This window comes from Hemiscyllium ocellatum, chromosome 1 (assembly GCF_020745735.1).
Source record: "Hemiscyllium ocellatum isolate sHemOce1 chromosome 1, sHemOce1.pat.X.cur, whole genome shotgun sequence".
NCBI lineage: Eukaryota > Metazoa > Chordata > Chondrichthyes > Orectolobiformes > Hemiscylliidae > Hemiscyllium > Hemiscyllium ocellatum.
Window position 1 is genome coordinate 123,689,734 of NC_083401.1, and position 17,865 is coordinate 123,707,598.

Consider the following 17,865-nt stretch of genomic DNA (forward strand, 5'->3'; position numbering starts at 1 on the left):
AGTTTAAGTTGATCAATGCCAAAGCATGCTATCATTATAGGAGACCCATATGATTCTGTACTGGCCTAAATACTGTTAAGTCTGGAATTTCTTTATTTGCTTCTAACACAACCTATGCTGTATTAGGAATAGACAAATTATATGCAAAACAAACTGCATTTAGAAGAGATGATTGGAGTTTTTTTGGTTGATGGTGGGAGAAGAAAGGAGAAGAGAATCAAGTCAAGTGCTTAACGCACATGAAAGTCAATCAGCATGTTTCAGCATATCCAAGCAAATTTGAAAAAAAATGTCAATTTGATTTTCTGCTTGCCCAAAGAACGCAATTTGTTCCAACGCAAATCATACTCCAATTAGCTGAATCCAGAGAGCTTCCTACAGTCTGGCAACAAAGATTAATTTTTCTTTGTGCACTATTGACTAGATCGAACTGTTATCAGCTGGGACAATATCTTGCAAAGTTACTATAAACTGTAAGAAAAGAATCTTTGACCTCAAATAGCTCCCACTACTTGAATTATGCTGGTTGGATAACCAACAATAATACCTTTAGCATTCATTAAGCATTGATGCCTTTGACCTCCTTGGCTCTGATGGCTATGGGACCTTGTGGTGCACTAATCAGCTGCCATGTTTCTTTATGTGAAACAGCAATTAAATGTCTAAAGTATCATCTTGGCTACGAAGTGCTTAAAAATGCCCCAACATTATGGAAAACATTTCTTTAGATGCAGCATATTCTTTTGTTTCATTAAAGAGAAAAGTGACAAGAATTTTTCACAAGGCATATTCAATTTTGTGATGTGTTGGCATGGTTTTGTCACATCTACAAAAACAAGTGTGAATGTTTGGTTATTGCAGCACAATTTAATAGAAAGCATATTTTCTAGATCACAGTAGGAAAGTCCATTTAACACCTGATTGTTTTACAAGTTTGAACAAGATGTGAATTCAAAGAACTGGAGGCAAGACAAGAATAAATATTTTTCTTCCAGAGAAACAACTTTTTCAAATCACCGAGTGCAAAAGGGAAGTACCACAGCCAGATTATTACTGGAGCTCCAAACACAGCAGCTACTTTGGAATTCAACTAAGGAGCAGAAAGAAACAGTTTAGGAACTCTAGATTAAGTTAGGACTCACATTAAACAGCCATGGGATTGTTCAATAAATTTTTTTTTCATATTTCTAGTATCTGCATGAATTTTCTCAAGTATTTATCCAACATCAAATATAAAAGGAGTTACCAAAACTGTTAGAGCCACGTAGATCACCATTTTATACAAATATTTAGGAAGGAAATTGCATTGATACAACATTTTTCACTTCACAAAGGAACAGGAGTCAGATTTCATCTTAAATCTAATCCACCATTCATTCAATGTCCTGCCCTGGTTCCATAACTCTCAACAATCTTGTTGATGTTTTTTAAAATCAATCTTAAATTTTGACAAGTTCAGAATTCACAGTTATGTAGAGAATTGTTTCCATTCTCTTTGTGCTTTCCTAACTTGCTTGCTATTCTTCATCTATCAGGGAAAGGAAAAATTCTGCCCAAATGTCACTTTTTAACTGAAGATCCACTTAACCCTGCTGTTGGCAAAAAACGGGTCTGGTTATGTTTCCATTGAGCACTATTCAGTTGGACCATACCAAATCACCCTATCCTACATGGAAAATTTTGAAAGAAAACACATTCGATCACGTGTCTACATGTTCCCTGGACAGATGCACCACTGCTATAACTTACAAATGAGCACGAGGATGCACTTTGACTGCTCGGAAGAAAGATTCTCAAAGTTTGGGAGAAGATTTGTAACTCGGATGCTCGTTGTTGTGGTTCTGTTCACCAAGCTGGGAATTTGTGTTGCAGGTGTTTTGTCACTGTTTAGGTGACATCCTCAGTGCTTGGGAGCCTCCTGTGAAGCGCTTCTGTGATGTTTCCTCCGGCATTTAGTGATTTGTATCTGCCGCTTCCAGTTGTCAGTTCCACCTGGCTGCTGCAGTGGCCAGTCTATCGGGTCCTGGTCGATGTGCTTATTGATTGAATCTGTGGATGAGTGCCATGCCTCTAGGAATTTCCTGGCTGTTCTCGGTTTGACTTGTCCTATAATAGTTGTGTTGTCCCAGTCAAACTCCTGTTGCTTGTCATCCGAGTGTGTGGCTTCTAAGGATAGCTGGTCATGTCGTTTTGTGACTAGTTGGTGTTCATGGATGCGAATCGTTAGCTGTCTTGTTGCTGTGGTTCTGTTCGCCGAGCTGGAAGTTTTTGTTGCAAACGTTTCGTCCCCTGGCTAGGTGACATCATCAGTGCTTTGGAGCCTCCTGCGAAGCGCTTCTTTGATGTTTCTTCCGGTATTTATAGTGGTCTGTCCTTGCCGCTTCCGGGTGTCAGTTTCAGCTGTCCGCTGTAGTGGTTGGTATGTTGGGTCCAGGTCGATGTGTTTGTTGATGGAGTTTGTGGATGAATGCCATGCCTCTAGGAATTCCCTGGCTGTTCTCTGTCTGGCTTGCCCTATGATAGTAGTGTTTTCCCAGTCGAATTCATGTGGCTTGTTGTCTGCGTGTGTGGCTACCAGGGATAGCTGGTCGTGTCGTTTCGTGGCTAGTTGATGTTCATGTATGCGGATTGTTAGCAGTCTTCCTGTTTGTCCTATATAGTGTTTTGTGCAGTCCTTGCATGGTATTTTGTAAACTACATTAGTTTTGCTCACGTTGGGTATCGGGTCCTTTGTTCTAGTGAGTTGTTGTCTGAGCGTGGCTGTTGGTTTGTGTGCCGTTATGAGTCCTAAGGGTCGCAGTAGTCTGGCTGTCAGTTCTGAAACGCTCCTGATGTATGGTAGCGTGGCTAGTCCTTTTGGTTGTGGCATGTCCTCGTTCCGTGGTCTGTCTCTTAGGCATCTGTTGATAAAGTTGCGCGGGTATCCGTTTCTGGTGAATACCTTGTATAGGTGTTCCTCTTCCTCTTTTTGCAGTTCTGGCGTGCTGCAGTGTGTTGCAGCCCTTTTGAACAGTGCCTCGATGCAACAACTTGTGTGTGTGTTGGGGTGGTTACTTTCTTAGTTTAGGACTTGATCTGTGTGTGGCTTTCCTGTATACCTTTGTGCTGAATTCTCCATTCAGTGTTCTCTGTACCATCACGTCCAGGAATGGGAGTTGATTGTCCTTTGCTTCCTCTCTAGTGAATCGGATTCCTGCGAGTGTGGAGTTGATGATCCAGCGTGTGGTTCTCTATTTCTGCATTTTTAATGATTACAAAGGTAATCATCTACATATCTGACCCAGAGTTTGGATTGAATTTGCGATAAGACTGTTTGTTCTAACCTTTGCATTGCCGCTTCTGCTATGAGTCCAGAGATGGGTGAGCCCATGGGTGCGCCGTTGATTTGTTCATATATTTGGTTGTTGAATGCGAAGTATGATGTGAGGCACAGGTCCAGTAGCTTGAGTGTGCAGTCTTTGTTGATAGGTTCCCCGTCTTGTCATCTGTTCTGAATGTCCAGCAGTTTGGCTACTGTTTCTCTGGCTAGGGTTTTGTTGATAGAGGTGAACAGTGCCGTTACATTGAATTAGAAAGATTCTCCCTACTCACTCAAGTCTCATCGATTCCACACAATGCCCTTCTGGACCTGTGGTGGAAGAGAGACTGTTGCCCAAATAGGTCTTTCCAAAATGGGTCTGGAAAGAAATGTAGTGGTTTTTATTGTTAAGGTTCACCCTGATCAGTCCTGCAACACAAGATTCAGTGCTGACTAGATTGTTTACAGGGGTGGACATTGGAAAAAATATTAAGTGCTGCTGGAAGATTATCTACTTTTATGAAAGATGTTTGATCTGACTAAAACCTGCAGATCTTCCAATGCACAGAATCAAGAACAGCTGACTGACAACTGTTGCCAACAGACAAGCTTCAAGGTTGTGGACTAAGTGCCATGGCACTTGAGGAAACCAACGGCAAGGCTCAAATTGGGAAAGCCCACTGTCTACTCAGGGCTAGAAATGATATAAAACCTCTCAGCTTATATGCCAAAGAGAATGTTTGACGTGAAACTTAATGGATACTGTGAAACAAATATGTAATACAAGTGTAGTGAGGCATCTTGGGTAAGGAATAAATCTGTACTACACTTTACATAAAGTCAAATTTGACATTATATAATGTACAATAATAAACTTTATAAGTTTGTACTTTGGTTCCACGTCAAGTTAAAAAGGAAAAGAAATTTCTACGACTTGCTTAAATGACCAACTTGCTACAGTCAGAAGCAGACATTTTAGAACAGAATATTGCAAACTATTCAACATTACCAGTGAATCCTCCCACTTCCTCCAGACTAAAGGGGTAGCCATGGGCACATGTATGGGCCCCAGCTATGCCTGTCTCTTTGTTGGCTACATAGAACAGTCGACCTTCCGTAATTACACCGGCACCACTCCCTACCTCTTCCTCCGCTACATTGATGACTGCATTGGCGCCACCTTGTGCTTCCGTGAGGAATTTAAGCAATTCATTAACTTCACCAACACATTCCACCCTGACCATCTGACACCTCCCTCCCCTTCCTGGACACCTCCATCTCCATTAATAACGACCGACTTGACACTGACATTTTTTACAAACCCACCGACTCCCACAGCTACCTGGATTACACCTCTTCCCATCCTATCTCTTGCAAAAATGCCATCCTGTATTCCCAATTCCTCCGCCTCCATCGTACCTGTTCCCAGAACACACCAGATGGCCTCCTTCTTTAGAGACCGCAATTTCCCGTCCCACATGGTTAAAGATGCCCTCCAACAGATCTCGTCCACATCCTGCACCTCCACCCTCAGACCCCACCCCTTCAACTGTAACAAGGACAGAATGCCCCTGGTGCTCACATTCCACCCTACCAACCTTCGCACAACCAAATCATCCGCCGACATTTCTGTCACCTCCAAACAGACCCCACCACCAGGGATATTTCCCTCCCCACCCCTTTCCGCCTCCGTGACTACCTGGTCAGGTCCAGGCCCCCCTACAAACCACCCTCCCATCCTGGCACCTTCCCCTGCCACTGCAGAAATTGCAAAACCTGCACCCACACCACCTCCCTCACCTCCATCCAAGGCCCTAAAAGAGCCTTCCACATCCAAAGTTTTACCTGCACATCCACCAATATCATTTATTGTATCCATTGCTCCCGATGCGGTCTCCTCTACATTGGGGAGACTGGATGCCTCCTCACAGTGCTTCAGGGAACATCTCTGGGACACCCGCACCAATCAACCACACCACCCTGTGGCCCAACATTTCAACTCCCCCCTCCTACTCTGCCAAGGACATGGAGGTCCTGGGCCTCCTACACCGCCGCTCCCTCACCACCTGATGCCTGGAGGAAGAACACCTCATCTTCCGCCTCGGAACACTTCAACCCCAGGGCATCAATGTGGACTTCAACAGTTTCCTCGTTTCCCCTTCCTCCACCTCACCCTAGTCCCAAACTTCCAGCTTAGCCCTGTCCCCATGACTTGTCCTACCTGCCAATCATCTTTTCCACCTATCCACTCCACCCTCCTCCCCCACTCACCTATTGTACTCTATGCTACTTTCTCTCCACCCCCACCCTCCTCCAGCTTCTCTCTCCACCCTTCAGGCTCTCTGCCTTTATACCCGAAGGGCTTTTGCTCGAAACGTCCATTTTACTGCTCCTCGAATGCTGCCTGAACTGCTGTGCTCTTCCAGCATCACTAATCCAGATAACCAGTGTGGTGCACATTCGTCCACTACAGGGCTATTCTCTTCTTAACCTCCAAACGTTGAAAGGTGAAAGGATATTCAGATGTCATCATTTCCATATGCAGAAGACTTCGGCAGAGAAGTTTTATCTAGCTTGCACCAATTTACACTTGAAATCAAAACCATATTTTCAAGCAAAGAAATAGTGCAAATATTGAGAAGTTTCTTTTTGTGCTTCTTGTGCCGCTTCCCTTTCTTCACCAATCCAGCAACTAAGAATGTGACCAATTTCCAGTATTTCCCCAATTCAGACTAGAAGAGACAAAGTAACTGTCAAACTTTATTTTTCCTCACTTTTCCGATTAATATGATTGCTGCGGCTTGATTTTCCCTGTTCAACAAGGCCGAAATGAGAAACTCAAACTATGATGATTCTTGGCCTATGATTATGATAACAACTACTGGACTCACTTCCATCATATCACCAGTATATCACAACATATCCTTTGACAACCCATTTTTAAATAAACCGAGTCCATCACAGATTCAATATTCCAAATGCGTTATTCCAGTAGAGTCAATTAAATTGTGCTGTCTGTCATTACAAGTTGGTATTTTTCAGTTAATAATGACATTTCATTGGCAAAACAGAGTCTCAGTTTGAAAATCCTTATTTTCAATTAAAATGCTCATTATGTCACATCCCGTAAATTGTGATAACTGGTTTAAATCTCTTATGACCAGGAGATGAACCCCTCTGTTAACTAACCCAAACACCCAGAAAAGCTCAACTCACCTCAATCTGATAAAATGAATGACAGAAAACTCAAATTCCACTATTTAAAGAAAATATTAAATTTTTTTTAAACATTAAACAACAATTCACAATTCTAAGCCTCCCTTTCCCTTATCTGCTTATTATCTGCCTCCAACTAGAGAACAATATGCTGTTCCAATAAAATACTTGTTAAAATTACAACAACTTAATTTCAAAATCTCACAGCTGCTATTGCCTTATTTTTTCTTCCAGTCAAGGATTTCCGCTAGGTTATCATCTTTCTTCTTATTTTAAGTATGTTTCATATGGAAAAGGTACCTTTGATAGAGAGCGTTTCCTAATTTCTTGGAGAGCAAGATGTTAGCTCTCCATGCATTTCTGTCTCAATGGCAGTTGCTCGCTGACCAAGTTTCAAATGCCCACATTTTATACCTCCTATCATCAGAACGTCTCTTGGTTCAATACTGGCAAAACAAATTCAAACTTGATTGGGTTTTAGTATCCTGGGGTATAAATTTAAACTGGTTAAATTTGAATTGTCCTTAACCAAAACTCAGGTATCCATTTCACAGCCAAATGTTACATATTTTCGATTTTCCAGTACGTTCTGGCACTGCCATCTAGTCATATACACAGGTGCTTGTAAACTTAGTTCAGAACAGCATTCACTCTCTCAAAAAGGTACAGTAATGCCTTCAACTTCATAACACCTGCCTCTTGCTCATCTTTTCCTAAAATATGTTTCAGCATAATATTTGAAAACATCACATGCCATCCTTCCAATTTACTTCGTAACAGTTCTACTTATTAGAATGGCAGGGCTGCCAATACAACAGAGATAACAAAATAGAACTTGAGAACTCAGTTGTACTTATGAGGATAAGCACCAGGGTGTCTCATTTACAAGTAGTCCTGAAACCATATGATTTAGGAGAATAAGTAGACCGTTTGGCCAATAAGTCTACTTCACCATTCAATGTGATCATGGCTGATCTGATAACCGTTAACTACACTTTCCTGCCTTCTCCCCCCATAAATCTATGTCCTGACTGAATAAATCTGTCTCAGCCTTGAATATACATAATGATCCAACCTCTATGCTGTCTGTGGTAAAGAATTTCTAAATTCACAACCTGGAGAGAATTTTCACTAGAAATTTGCACCTGCCTTCAATGGGCAACCCCTTAACTGTGATATTATGTCCTCCGGTTCTACACTGTCCCATAAGGGGAAACAATTTCTCCATCTACCTCAAACATCTGCCATGCCAAGACCCCTAGGAATCTTATATTTTCAATGAAGTCTCCTCTCCTCCGTCTAAACTCCAACCTATTCAATCTCTCCTCATAAGAAACTCCATCCATAACTGGGATTAACTTAGTGAACCTTCTCTGGATTATCTCAAATACCAGTGTCTTTCCTTAGATAATGGGACCAAAACTGTTCACAGTATTCTAGGTATGATCTGATAGGTATCTTGCAGAGTTTTAGTAAAGTTTGCCTATTCCAATAAACCATTCCTTTTGAAATTAAATCCAATATCTATTTGTGCTCTCTACGATCCACTGAACTTGGATGCTGCCTTTTTGAGAGTCATGCGCAAGGACCCCTATACACTGCAGCTACAACTTTCTGCAGTCTTTTTCCTTTTAAACAATATTTTGTTTAAAACTTCTTTTCTTCCTGCCAAAGTACACAACCTTACATTTCCCAAAATATTTTTCATCTGGTCACTCATTTTTTTTCCCTTCTACATATACAACACCAATATATTAATATAACATCCTACATAGAAAATCAGAACAATATAACCGGGTTCATATCTTCAATAGGGACAGGGTGCACAGGACAGAAGACATTCACTTCAACAAACTGATTTAATGAATCACAGAGAAAGAAATTTTGAAACAACAGTGAACAATCAACCAGATTAAAAATAGAATACTCCCAGATGCGTGAAGAGTAAACTCCATGTGACATTTTGATGTGAGTTTTTCTTCCTTGTGTGGCACATTCTTTTAACATCTATATGACTGACCTTTCTTGGGAATGATATGATGCAGTGAGTCATAGTTTCTGCAGCACATTATACAGGAATTTTGAGAATCAGCCAGTTGCTTGCTTCAGCAAACTGTCATACTCTAGAATTACCTACCATATAAAATAGATGTACAGAAGAAACCTTCAATAATATTTGGTCACATGTATATTTACAATATTTTCTCATTAAAAAGTCACCTCACTGCTTGTCAATGCACATATACGTATCAAATATCAAACCCTGAGATATGCTTATTGCAGTGAAATAAGATCAACCACCTATATTTTTTTTAAAAGTTAATATGCGACTAGATGCCTTCACATTTATTAATGCAACAAATTTAGAAGTCTGCATTAGACTACACTCCTCTGCTGTGTTTTTGCTCCTTTAACACAACTGCAAACTCGTTCATGGAATCTAACACTTTCCTTGCTTCACATTTGCTTTCTATAATAAATGGTAAACATGGGTTAAAAAAATTTAATTTTCGTGATTCTTCATCCTTAAGGTCTCCACAAATAAATTCTAAAGCAATTTTTATAAAGAACAAATATTGACCTAAAATGGCTGTCATGATGACCTGATAAAAATTTAGGTAAGTCCAAGAAATACATACAGAATACTTTGACTGCACTGAAATGATCATTTCATCCAAGGAAAGTGAAACCAGACATCCCATTTGACTGATACTTGCACAAATTCTCATATTTGGAGACAAAAGACTATCTGCAGGGTCTTCAATTGACAAGGACAATGAAACAGGCTGAAATATACAAAATGGATCTATATTAACAGCTAAGTTGAATAACAAAGAAATATAAACTGATAACAGCAAGAATACTGCAAGCCTGATCTGTCTAGGTCTCTCTCAAACTTAGTCAGTGCCCACTGAAAAAGCAACTTGCACAACAACCAGTCATCAAAAACTCAAGATCAACAACTTCACTGCTCCAGAATGGGAGTTAACACTGAAATAACTGGCTTTGGTTTTAAAGCTTACAGCTCAAAGATTTATGATTAGATTCCCTGCAGCGTGGAAACAGGCCCTTCGGCCAAATAAGTGCACACCGACCCTCCGGAGAGTAACCCACCCAGACCCATTTCCCTCTAGCTAATGCACCTAGCACTACGGGCATTTTAGCATGGCCAATTCACCTGACCTGTACATCTTTGGACTGTGGGAGGAAACCAGAGCACCCGGAGGAAACTCATGCAGACAGAAGAATGTGCAAACTCCATACAGTCACTCAAGGCTGGAATCGAACCTGGGTGCCTGGCATTGTGAGGCAACAGTGCTAACCGCTGAGCCACCCATAACCTCTTTAAAATAAAATGTTACCCCATGCTTCCTGTCTGTACCAGTATGTGCTTGATATAGTCTCCCCCCAACATTGAGGGCATAGGTCTGGAACTCACTGCACAAGGATGTTGGAGCAAGATAGCCTCACTACATTTCAAACATACTTCAATGCTTGCTATAGTGCTACAAAGAGCTGACAAATCTGAGGCTAAACAATACATGCAGAGAAAGGACCAGAGCTAATGTTCTGATGGCAGATCACAGAACTGTTAACTCAGCTCTTCAGCATTTAGTTTTATTTATAATACATAGTTATTTGGCATGTGATCTCAATACTTTTCACACCACAAATTAATGCAAGTTCCCATCTGATGTTACCATTGGTCAAGTCTTATCCCAGTTAGAAATCTGGCTTGAATGTGTTTTGGATAATTTAATAAGTTGATTTTTCACTGAAATACAAGCACACAGTGCTGCCATTTTGACTTTAACAATAAAACAGAAATTAATTTTCATATCACGGATAATAAAATGAAAGAAAAAAACTACTTGCATATAATGCAATTCGTAAGATTTCAAAACAACCCCACTTTCTTAACACTACTCAAACATCAGAGCGAATTCCCATCACCACTTCCACTGGTTTGACTTGCCAGCTTTTCAATTGCCGACCTTCAGTGTTCGATCCCTTCTTTCTTCGGTAATCACACATCTGAGCCTCGACTTTCTCACTTTCCAATAACCTCTTCAATGTTCTAACCAAACGTTTATGGGCTTGAAATTTTTAAGCAAAATCTTATGGTGAGGTAACCTATTCCCCAACATTTTTGAGTTATTTCCTTCACCCCCCCCACCCCTCACCCAAGATGAACTGTATGTTCCATCTAACGTCATTTGCCTGAAATGTCGATTCTCCTGCTCCCTGGATACAGTCTGACCTGCTGTGCTTTTCCAGCACCACACACCCAGCATCTGCAGTCCTCACTTTCACCTAAAAGAGATTCCTGATTTCACCCAAAAGCAAGAGATCTTCGCCGTTGATTTCTGTCCGCTTGTAAAGCCCTCCTAATGCAAGTAAATTTCCATCACCTCAGGACCTCTCACACAATGATTAAAAGGAAATGGTGTCGCTGGAAATACAAGTTAATTATTAAACATCCTCATACACAGACCAAACCCCCATGCCAAGAGTTCAAAACACAAACTTTAAATTAACAAGCACATACCTTCCATCTCACTAATATTTTTGCACTTCCATTTTTAAAATAGCATATGGCAAACAGAACAAGTAAATGTTTTTGATCATCGTGTGCACTTAATGGAAGTCCATCAAAATAGTGCGAAACGCCACCCGACTGAAGAACATGAAACTAGTAGCAACTTTGGCCAGAAGAGAGGTGTGTCACAATGTTTAGCCCAACAAATCATAACCATTTTCAGCTGGCAGAGAGCAAGCTAACAACTAATAAGCATGACCAACCGATATTGCAAAGAACCCTTTTCTGAATGGACAGCAGGAAGAGATCTCGTGTTGCTCAGTCCGAATCAGTATCTTTAACTTCACTAGGGAATTTTAAAGTACCAGTCATAACCGCTGGTCAAAAATGTACAAGTGCAATTTCAAATGTTTTTGGAAGACAAAGGCAATAAACTGTCACAGTGAATGGCAGTAAATGTTAGTTAATTAAACATACACAAATATCTGTGTTTGTGGAAAGTATTTTCAGCCTAAATCAGGGAATGTGCCTAAAATGATAACATTACAGCCATGATTTCACTGACCTAAAATACAAAATGTTAGGGAAAATGGTAGATGCTATTGTTAAAGATATGTTAACAGGTTACTTGGATAAGTTCAAGGTAATCAGGCAGAGTCAACTTTGTTTTGTCAAAAGTGAAATCATGTTTAAACATTTATTGGGATAGTAACTTGTGCTACAGATAAAAGGGGAACAAATTGATGTATTGTACTTAGATTTCCAGGAGGCATTTGATAAGGTGCAACAACAAAGATTATTGCAAAATAAAAAGTTCATGGCATTGGGGGTAACAAGCAGCAAAGGAAAAAATGGATCTTTTTCAAACTGGCAGGATGTCACAAATAGTGTGGCATACAGGTCGGTGCTGGGGCCTTAACTTCCAACAATTTATAATAAGTGATTTGGCTGGAGACCCCGTAGATACAGAAGTTAAATTTGGACATGACACAAGGCAGGTAGGAAAAAGGTGTATGAAGAGCACATAAAGGATTCTCCAAAGGGATATAGGTAAACTGTATGGGGAACAATTTGGCAAATGGAGTACAGTGTTGAAAGTGTGCAATTGTCCACTTTGACATAAAAGTTTTAAGAGGCATGTTATTTAAATAGCTCACCATTTAGATTGCAAAGGTTGGAGATGCAGAGAAATTTGGCAGTCCTATTACATTAATTGTAGGAGATGTGTGTGCAGGTACAGCAAATGAGGAAAGCCTAACAGAATGTTCTGTTTTATTGCAAGTGAAATTGAATGCATAAGTAGGGAGGTTATGCATCAATTATATAAATCAGTGAGACTGCATTTTTAGTACTGTGGACAGTATTGATTACTGTGCTCATGAAAGGATGTTAATTCATTAAAAGCACTTCAGAGGTTTACTCGACTAATACCTGGAATGGGCTGGTTGCTTATGAGGAAAGGCTAGACAGGCTAAGGCTGCCGCCTGTGGAGTTTAGGAGAGTCAGAGGTGATTTATTTGAAATATACAAGATCCTGAGGAGACTTGAGGTAGGTTTGAAAGGATGATTCCTCGAGAGAAATCTAGAACCAGTGGTCAGAGTTGAAAAATAAGGGGTCATCCATTTAAGACAGAAATGAGGAAGCATTTTCGCTCAAAGAGTTCAGTGCCTTTGGAAGTCCCTTCTTCAAAAGGCAGAAGATGCAGAATTTTAAAATATTTTTAATGCAGATGCAGATTTTTGATTACCAGGGGGTGAAAGACGATTGGTGGTAGTCAGGAATGTCAAATGACCATGATCAGCCGTCTTATCAAATGGCAGAGGCTGCTTGAAGGGCTGAGTGGTCCTTGCTTTGCTGTATACACAAACATCTCCTGCGATGTTTCCAATATGATGCTGTATGTCCTGGCATGAAGTGACGCTTTAGATTAACAGTCATATATCATTTATAAAACTTAAAATTCTTACAGCATGCGGCCGTGCAGATGTGGATAAGATGCTTCCCCTGGTTGAGGGGATTGAACCAGGTGATACAGTACCAGAATAAGAGTAGCTGGTTCTGCTATAACACTGGTGTGTTTCTTGTATTTGAATTGGCTTTAACACGATTCAAGAATTTAAAAGATTAGTATTTGTAGAACGCAAGCTTTCCTTGGCTAAACAAGATTCTGGCCTCATTAGTTTAAATGGTGCAGTTATTGTGCAATTTTTTTTATAATGAAACACCGTACGAGAACAGGACTATCTTGTTATACCAGAACTGACTGTAGGCCATTTAAAACCGAAACAAGCAGGAATTTCTTGATTTGAATTTTTGGAATTTTCAACCTCAGTGGCCCGTAGAAGTTCAATCGCTGAACATACTCGACAAAAAAAATTGCTGGATGCCATTACTAAACATCTAGGGATAGGGATGAATAATGGTATAGAGATTGACGATCTGCAATAATGTTTTTTTGCATGATGGACCAGGCTTGACAGGCTGAATGGCCTAATCCTGCTCAGGAATGTAGATACATGTTCAGGGGCAAGGGAAGTGGACAATACCCAGAGAGGAAACATTTTGTAATTTCAAAACTACAAATGCAAAAACATTTGAACATGGATGATCAAACTATTAAAAATTTTCAGATACAGCCCAACACTTTTGGCTGGGTTTTCATATTGAACTGCTATAATAACAAGGCCAAATACCTTTTATATTAAACATAAAATGGCACAGGCTCATCTGATAATATGTCAGTCATTACTTTTTGAAGCATAATACATTTCAAGGTTTTTAGATCAAAGACATTAAAGAATTTCAAAGATTTGAAAAAAAATTATTCCACAGTAAAGGAGTTTGTTCTGACGTAGCTACATAAAGCAAAAAATAAATATCTGTGTCGACGTGTACTGCAAAGGTAAGGGGATATACTTCCCAACTTGAGTTTGTTGCTGATTTACAAAATGGACATCATGGTTTATTTCTATTTGCACAAAATATATTAGAATAAACCATATTCTGTGTACTAACTTGCAAAATGAGCAAGAACAAATTTAACAAATAAGCTTAAAATTGCACCTAGACAAGATCACATTTTAATTTATTCTTAGACTACTGGCAAAAACAGTGGAAGGCATGCTCCAAAATGCATAACATAACATGGCTACAATAGGCAAAGTCATAAATTGCTGTACTGATTGAGTTTGTGCACAAACCCAACTAAAATGTAAGCAGGATTAAAATTACTTCTAGGATTATATGAAATGAAAGAATGCAATTGTATCCACATAAGAAGATTGCAATCATAATCAGACCTCAAAATCTCAACAATGGCTAAGCTGGTCAGTGATGCAATATCAAACACCGCTTACTGTATTCAATACTTCGCACAATACTTGGTATTATTATTACCGCACATGCTACTAAATGAAGGTGAAATCAGATGTAAGAAGGATATATAATAATGAATAACAAAATTCAACCAGTTGTCAGTTTGATATTAAAATTAGGCCATTATTTTATACAATATTTACTAACTGTAAATTCCATCTCAAGTCTGACATTCTACCATTGATGCAACTCAACTGAAATATTTTGATAATAGCAGTGGAAGTAGCATTACTCATTTAAAAACTTACCATTAATCATTAGAAAATTGTCAGTTCCTGGATGTGGATATCCTAGACGACCTGAAACGATAGGATGAAAAAAAATATAGATTTCGGAACGTAAGACCATTGCTAAAATTGTAAACGAATGCCAGCATTGAAACATTAACTTTTAAAGAAAGCCAAGAAAATTTCTTACTTTATGAAGTCCCTTTCATAACCTCAGTCACCCAAAGTGATTCCCAGTACATTATGCCTTCAGAATTCTAATAAAACTAAACTATCACACGCACGGTTGTCATCCAGCTGAGTGGCTCTGAACTTGACTGTTTCATCACTGTTTTTCAAATATTAGCAACAAAACCTCATTCAATGGCTTCTGTTCTTTTCATTCATTCATGGGATATAGGCGCTGCCAATTGGAGAGTAAATGCAGGCTCATCCCTAATTTAATCGCTGGTGAACTGCGTTCTTGAACCACTGATGTTTGTATTCTACGGGTAGACCCCACAGAATCATTAGGGAGGGATTCCAGGATTTTAGCCGAGACAGTAGTTCACTAATGCCCCTGAGGGAAGGAAGTCTGTTGACCTTACCTGATCTGGCCCACATATATGTCTTTAAACCCACAGTAAAGTGGCTGATTCTTACCTACTTCTGAAACGATTGCCAGTTGGTGCAAGGGCAATAAATGCTGGCTAGCCATTCCACATTCCATGAACAAACAAAAAAATGTTGTAGTATTAAAGTGCAACATTTATTTCAAACAAGATTTCCAGTTTCAGCTTATAAATCTGATGAGGAATGGCAAATTAATCTTGTTGGTGGAATGAGGTGGACAAGTCGTTCAAGGAGAAAGTAAAACTTTGCTCAATACATTGTAAAATGCCTGTCAGTTTCATTTATACTTTGAGCCAGTACTTGATAATTCAGCACTGGATATCCAACACAATACCAGAGTCCTTGAGGACATTCGGCAACATTCAAGTATTGCAGCCAGTAATTTGTCACTTTCCTTCCCATTGTATCCCTACTATATTCAACTCTGTATGACAGGATGGAGTAGAGATCTGCTCCAAATGCCCCTGTCATTGCCACCAGCAGCTTGTCAAATGAAAGCTTTTAATAGAAAAAATGTTTCAAAACATTTTAACAAAGATGTAATTTTTTTTAAAAAAAGGATACCAAGGTAAAGAAGATACCAGACTGAGTAGCCTAAAGCTTAATGAGGAGGAGGATGGCGATTTTATTTTGCGCTACTGGGTAGCCTGGAGGCAATTCAAATTGTTGCAACTTTGGATGAGACCAGTAACTTTCATTTTCAGAAAATGAAAACCAAAACCCCAGATATTTACTAAAAGATTGAAGCCACAAGATTCCTCGGTTTAAAGCAAAAGAATTGCTCCAAGTCCAGTCAGCAAAGTCTTTCAAAACTTTGCCTCAATGGAGAATTTAAACTCCTACCCTAGCAGTTATTCAACAACAGCGCAGAGCCAAACTAAGTTACACAGGCACAGTTTTACTAAGAATGGTGCATTTCTACAGAATGTCATCTTGATCTAGATGACATGAATCCACTGACGATGCTTTCAAGTTGACAAAGTAGCTGCAGCCACTATACAATTGCTTAGTCTCAACTTCTGCATCTAGGTCTGGTTTTCAGTTTGCTTGTTTTGTCCCACTAGACTTATTGATTTCTGTGGAGCTCAGATTGATCAGTGTAATTTTATGTTTAATGTAAACACAGTTTCTGTCCTCCCGAAGGTTTGGAATTCCAATTTCTATTATTTATTTTTCATTTTCTTTGAAACTGGGACGGTGAGAGAGATTTTTTTTTCCCCGAAGTCTCCTTTTTCCAGATAGGGGCTATCAAAGAAGTAGCCTCAAAACAATAGATTCTACCACCACTGCTGAGCAAAGTAATGGCAATGACTGAGACACACCAATGCTAATTGGATGGCAGCAGCATGGTTTTGGACTAACATTTACAGTTGGAATGTCCGATCAGAACAGTCGGATCTATTTTGGACAAAAAGTACAAATGAGGAAGATTTAGCAGCATTGGTAATACCACAAGTGGTTGTAGTAAGCAGTCTTCATTATGGTGAGGATTCAGGAGAGTTGCAGGGATACACACTCCTCCTTTCTGGAATGTCACCTTTTACTTCAATCTCATTCACTTCAAACTTGTAGTTACAGAACACTGATGACGACTATGATCAAATTAATTATTAATTTAGGATTTACTCAATATTTGAAACGAAGTAACATTATCTGAAGGGCATTTTTATGACAGCAATAAAGATATTTCTATTCAGGTATTCAAACAATCTGTGCAACTGAACTTTTGCACAAGTTTTATTAAAATAAAAAGGTTAAAATATTTACCAGCTAAATGACTGAAAAAGGAAATGCAGTTTCCAAAAAAAAACCCCATGCGTTTCTATTAGAAAAATATAGAGCATAAACTTCATTTGGAAATAAATTAGCATGTCTCAGAACATGGTGAGAACATTTGATAAATGGAGTGTTAAAGTGAAGTTGAGAATGTATTAATAAGGAACTAACAATCATGAATGCGATGCCCTTGACCTACGCAATTAAAAAAAACACACAGATCAGCTTTTTAATCTCAATTCCTTGGTCATAAGTTCAGTTGCATAAAGCTCTTGAAAGCTGTTACAATAGAATAAAACTTTTTTTGTTCCATTTACCCACAATTCCATCCCCTTTCACAGTGATAGTAATTTTGAATTAATACATTTCAGAACATTAAGCACAAAATGTTCTCACTTGCTTTTTTAATATTAACTAAACAACAATTTTGACCTCATTTACAACTATTTCAAACTAATGTATTTTTTAAACTAACAATTTATTTTAAAGAACTAAAACATCTTCCAACTAATTGTGATCTGCTTCATTGAAGCCAGATCAATTAGGGATGGCCAAATGATAAGTTACATAACGCCAGAAAATAGCCAGTACCCAGTCACCAAGTCACCCGTTATTGCATGGAAAGAGCCCTTGACACTGATCCGGCACCCTCAGAGCCAAGAGGATGTGAGACATTCCTTTTTTTTCTTGATGGATTCAGTGAAGACACCATTCATGAAAACAATTTTATTTAATACTTAAACCCCCAGGAAAAACACCTATGCGGTCAGGCAACCAGTAACAAGCTATGCCCAATAGGGGTAATATTTATGTGAAAAAA

General features: G+C 39.2%; 1 protein-coding gene across 3 annotated transcripts in view; it reads right to left on the reverse strand.

Annotated features, from left to right (window-relative positions):
* Positions 1–17,865, reverse strand: part of cpeb2 (cytoplasmic polyadenylation element binding protein 2) — a 120,290-nt gene that overhangs the window by 45,860 nt on the left and 56,565 nt on the right. For all 3 annotated transcript variants that reach the window (XM_060825396.1, XM_060825404.1, XM_060825387.1), the window contains one exon: positions 14,679–14,729. In XM_060825396.1, the coding sequence (XP_060681379.1) occupies positions 14,679–14,729 (51 nt within the window). The remainder of the gene's footprint in view (positions 1–14,678; positions 14,730–17,865) is intronic.